Source organism: Orycteropus afer, unplaced genomic scaffold (genome assembly GCF_000298275.1).
Source record: "Orycteropus afer afer isolate SDZICR_OR568_19922 unplaced genomic scaffold, OryAfe1.0 scaffold00146, whole genome shotgun sequence".
Classification (NCBI taxonomy): domain Eukaryota; kingdom Metazoa; phylum Chordata; class Mammalia; order Tubulidentata; family Orycteropodidae; genus Orycteropus; species Orycteropus afer.
The window spans coordinates 1,160,834-1,166,559 of record NW_006921733.1 but is presented as its reverse complement, the minus strand read 5'-3'; the positions used below and the strand labels follow the sequence as shown (position 1 = coordinate 1,166,559).

At 40.2% G+C, this 5,726-nt stretch overlaps 1 protein-coding gene across 1 annotated transcript in view; it reads right to left on the bottom strand.

Moving 5' to 3' along the window:
- Nucleotides 1-5,726, bottom strand: part of OCA2 (OCA2 melanosomal transmembrane protein) — a 574,440-nt gene that overhangs the window by 172,316 nt on the left and 396,398 nt on the right. The window contains exon 20 of the mRNA XM_007945979.1: nt 4,602-4,695. Within this exon, the coding sequence (XP_007944170.1) occupies nt 4,602-4,695 (94 nt within the window). The remainder of the gene's footprint in view (nt 1-4,601; nt 4,696-5,726) is intronic.

The window sequence follows — 5,726 nt, the reverse complement described above, 5'->3', positions numbered from 1 at the left end:
TGTTTGTTTGTTTTTGCTATTCATAAGGTTTTCCCTGGCCAATTCTTTGAGAAGTGGATGGCCTCTTCCTTCTTCCTAGTCTGTCTCAGTCTATAACCTGGGCTGATACCTGTGCACCATGTGCATCCCACTGGGTTTGAAACACTAGTGGCTCAGCCTCAAAACTCACATCAATACATCACCACAGTAGGACAAACAGACAGACAAGTTTGTCTCCCTGTTGGAAACCTCTTGTACCACTTCCCTGGGTCCCTGCAGCTGACTCCTCCTCTGTCTGGGTTCCTGGGCCTTTTAATCCCCTTCCTTTCTCTCTCCTGCCCTGCTGCTTTGGGCATGCTTGGGTTCTCTCTCCTCACCTGGATCCCTGCTGCTGACTGCTCCTCTGTCTGGGTTCCTAGCTTTTAATCCCATTTGTCTCGCTCTCCCGTACTGCTGCTTTGGGCGTGCCTGGGTTCTCTCTCCTCACCTGGACCCTTGCAGCTGACTCCTTCTCTGTCCTGGTTCCTGGCTTTTAATCCCCTTTCTCCCGCTTTCCCACCCTGCTGCTTTGGGTGTGCCTGAGTTCACTCTCCTCACCTGAATCCCTGTGGCTGACTGCTCCTCTGTCTGGGTTCCTGGCTTTTAATCCTCTTTCTCCTGCTCTCCTGTTCTGTTGCTTTGGGCGTGCCTGGGTTCTTTCTCCTTGCCTGGATCCCTGTGGCTGAGATTCTTAGGTATAAGTCTGACAGCAGATGTGAAAGTCTTGTACATCAAAAACTATAAAACATTGCTTAGAGAAATTTAAAAAGGCTTGAATAAATTGAAAGCTCTACCTTATTCATCCATCAGAAGCTTCAATATTTTAAATTGAAGAGCCAAATATATATACATATATATATGTGTGTGTGTGAATAATAAATTTGTAAGGCTAACAATACTTGATTTCCAGTTTTATTGTAAAGCTAAATTATTTCAGATAGCATAATATTTGTATCAGTATGTATAAATAGATCAATAGAACAAAACAGAGTCCAGAAATAGACTCATACATATAAGGGCAAATTATCTTTGACAAAGGAATTGAAGACAATTCAGCAGACAATGAAAGTCTCTCTACAAATGGTGCTGAAACAATTAGATGTACATATGCAAAAGGAAACAAACTTCACTCTATACCTTCTACTGTATACAAAAATCCACTTAATATGACTCATAGACTTAAATATTAACCTAACATACAAGTTTTCTAACAAGGAGAAAATCTTTGTGACCTTGAGTTAGGCAAAAATTTCTTAGACATGACACCAAAAGCACAATTCATAAAAGAACAAATAGATAAATGGGACTTCTCTGCATATAAACCTCTCTTCTTTGATATCCACAAACCGCTCCTCAGAAAGAAGGTTGGGCAATCTACTTCCATAGTGATACCACCTCAGAAACCCAAGGAGGGGTTGCTTTGACTTGGATCCAACTCGATGGCAGTAAGTTTGGTTTGTTTGACACTTTGATATACATTGTTTGGAGAACAAAAAACAAACGAAAGAGTGAGAGAATATATTTCCAGAATATTTTAAAACTCTCAAGCTTCAATAACAAGAAAAACAATAAAAGAATGGCCAAAAAAATGAACACACTTTACTCAAGATTTATATAAATAATCTGTGGAAAAGATGCTCATCTACCGTATGATCCATACATTTTACTAATAGGTATTCCAATTTCTGGAATTTATTTCATTTAAATTTCTTTGCATCTTCAATATACTGATGGATTTTTTAAAACTATGGTTTTGTAGTTCATGGGGTTTGTTCTATGTCAGGTTGAGGGCAATGTTCTCTTGAAACTGTATAATTCCTAACTGGATTCAGAAGTCCCCTGATGCAAACTTTGACTAATGCCAGATAGGAGAGAGCATGTTGTTGTTGTTATGTGCCGTCGAGTTGGTCCCGACTCATAGCCATCCCTCCTTGGGTTTCAGAGGCAGTATCACTATTGAAGTAGATTGCCCAACCTTCCTTCCAAGGAGTGGCTGGTGGGTTTGAACGGCCAGCCTTCTGGTTAGCAGTCAAGTGCTATGCTACCAGAGCTCCTAGGAGACAGCATGGAACTAATAAATCTTTTCCTCCGTCCTTCTCTTGCAAGATACAATGGTTCCATAGGCCCCACCTCGAAAATGTCTCACTTCACTGAAAATTGGCTCTATCTTCTTGTGAAGCTGTCACTAGTTTGGTGATGTACTGTGTGTTTGCTTTCTCTTCTCCACTGCCTCATTTCACTTCCTTCCATCCACTTTCTTGATTTCTCATGTAAATTTTGCTTGATCCTTGGCTTTCTAGGAATTCCAGTCTAAGGCGAAGTTTTCTTAAGACTTATTTGAATTGTCTTTAGCTCTTAGAGCAATTAGTTTTAGGGTCAGACCAGGAAAGATTTTCTTGTTTTGAACTATCCAGTGAACTTCATCCAACTTATTTAGAAATGACATTTCTAAAAGTGTCTGAAAACATCTATAAAATGGTTTTCAAACACCTTGAGTAAATTAGAAAGAGATTCCCAGTGGAGTAAATGTAGGGTTAACAACTAGGCATCTGGTGTATCAGAAACAAGCACATTTGAAAACCAGAGCTACTAGGCCAAAAATATCTCAAGGCTTAAAACCTTCATTAGTCATGACAACTGTGTCCTTGCCTCCAAAATGGGCTCAGTCAGAAATTGTTTGCCTACCATTTTAGGTTATTAGCCATATAACTGGTCCATGTTAACTTCTTTCCTTGAGAACCCCTCCAGGTTTTCTCTGCATGTTCTGGAAGAAGCAGAATGAGCTTAAGAGGTTTCTTTTCCTTTAATACCCAATTCAATACTACAGGCTCTAGAAAACCTTCTTGATCTTTTCCCCTACCTCATCTCCAGTGTTCCCTGAAAGTACATTCCACTATAAAAGGATGGATCCACTCTTACTGGTCTTAACGTTAGCTTAGGAGACTATCTTCCTCACTCCATCAAAAGATGGAGAGTGAATTCACTGTCTACCCCAATGTCAGGTTAATAGCAGACACTCAGTAAGGTTAAATCAACAAAAATTTCACATGGAAGACTCGTTTGCGGGTCTCCTTGTACTTTGTTTTTATTGTTAATGTTAAATAAAACTAGGAATGGAGTATGGCTTCTCATGGCTGGTTCTTTGATAGGAACAATTTTAATAGGCCATACTCTGATAAACTTGAGACCTCAACCACCAAACTAGGTGCATAGTGGCTAAGGCACTTGACTGCTAACCAGAAGGCTGGCGGTTCAAATCCACCAGCCACTCCTCAGAAGGAAGATGGGCAATCTACTTCTGTAGTGATACTGCCTTGGAAACCCAAGTAGGGGTCGCTCTCGATGGCACATAACAACAACAACAAGAAATTATAAACTTCACTTGATGACATAAATCACCTGCTACAAAAAAGGAAAAAAAAAACTAAACAGAAAGTTATTAAGATTAATTTTAGAACAAGGAAAGCCAGATTCTAGCATGTCTAGATGTAAAAATGAAAATTCCAGAATCAAAAAGGGGAAAATACAGAACAGAATTACAAATCCTCATAGACTCTAGACTTTCTGAGCCCTGGAGGCCAGATAAACCCTTGAAACTACTTCCCTGAGATGATCTTTAAACCTTAAACCAAAAATACCCCCTGCTGTTTTATTGAAACTAAACAATAGTTTAGTTTAACTAGTAAAAAATGTCTACCTTGAACCATTTTCCCTTAAGAACTATCTATACAGGATCAAATTTACAACAGAAACTGAAATGATTAGAAGAACCTTAGATGCCAGTGAGTTTATGTTAATGAGGGAGGAACAACTCAGAAAAGTAGGGTGAGAATGGTTGCATTGCTCAAAGAATGTAATGAATGTCACTAAATTGTACAGGTAGAAACTATTGCATTGGTATATGTTTTGCTGTGTATATTCTCAATAACAATTAAAAAATGAAATTGTTTTCTAAATATGAAAACTCAAAGTACTTCTGCTTCTTTCTCAAACTCTGCAATCTTGTTGTGCTCCCCAAAGTTATCAAGATTCCAAATGGGAATATTCTCATACAGGGCCCTCTAAAGACAAGTACATTCCAGAGGCCTTGTATTCGGTCTCAGGGGTCACTCTCTCCAGACATGTCCATTTCTTCAAACAAACCCCCACAAATTGTTCATCTTTCTTCCTACTCTTAGTTCAGAGTCTCTGCTTCCCAGTTCACCCATTCATCACATTACTTCATCCATTAAAGAAGATATAAGAGAAGGGAAAAAAGGGCTATAATGGAGGATGGTTTCTGACTATTTCCGAACAATCATAGTCTACATGGCAATGTTGATAGTGACCAAGCTCTATTAACTGAACTCAGAGCACAGGTGTAGAAAGTCACATGCAGTTCCACCAGACCTGGGACACAGAAGACTTCACAGAGGAGCTGAGTTAGCTCTAGAATTGTTCCAATCAAAGCTGACAGTAGTGAGTTTCCACTTGAGAAATAATTAGGTCTCTCCTTACTCTCAATATTTCACCAGCAAAGTTGCTTTCTGACTCAACAACAGTTTCCCTCTGCCTTTTTGCACAGATGCAGTAGGCATTCTTACCTCCTAGGCAGGCGCCAAGGGCTAGTGAATACATGAGTGGATGCACAGGGAGGCTGACTTCAGGGTCTTGGCTCAAGTTCAGAAGCACAGGAATCTGTGGAGGAAAAGAAAACTAATAATACCTCCATGGAAGCATAGGGGAACAGCCTACATTGTGATTGGCAAAACTCAAAGCAATTTTTTTTATCAAAAAACTGTAAGAAGCATAGAAATTTGGAAGGTAACCAATGTGAATTCTGGGATCCATAGATACTCAAGTCTGACCCAGCTGTGTGTCCTCTGACTCCAGCACATATTGATGTACCCACATTTTCTCGCCTGCAGTGCAATTGTGACTCTTTAGCAGAGCAACACCAGGTTAAGCTAAGGACAGTGCCCAAGAATGTAGCAATGTAAGAGCATCTGTAACATCCTGCAATGCACCACATCTTGTGCTAAATCTTTGCATGTAGCGATTTAACCAATCCCCAAACACTCTTGAGGTGTGTCTGTTATTCCTTTGATTGACAAGTAAGAATACCAAGTGTTATGGATTGAATTGTGTTCCCAAAAAATATGTATCAACTTGGCTAGGCTAAGCTTAGTATCTTCGTATTATGTAATTATCCTCCATTTTGTGATCTGATGTAATTACTTTGTGTATTGTAATTTCTAACCTCTATGACTGGAGCAGTCAGCTTGAGGGACAACTCAGGGATGCACAAAACAGCAGGGCAGAAGAGCAGGAGAAAGGGGATTAAAAGCCAGGAAGCCAGACAGAGGTACAGTCAGCCACAGGGACCCAGTTGGGGGTGATACGAGAGGTCTCCAACAGCAAGAAAAATTTGTCTGTCGGTTTGTCCTACTGTGGTGACATGTAGACTTGAGTTTTGAGGCTGAGCCTCTGGTGTTTAAAACCCAGCAAGATGCACCTGGTGCACAGGTAACAGCCCAGCTTGTAGGCTGAGACAGACTAGAAGAAGGAAGAGGCCATCCACTTCTCAAATAATTGGCCAGGGAAAAGCTTATGAATAGCAAAGAAACACTGTTTGGTACATTACTGCGCACCTTTAGTAATAGTCCATTTGGGCTGAAAGGCTCTCAAAATAGGACTGGGAAAGAGCTGCAACATCTGAGTAAACACAG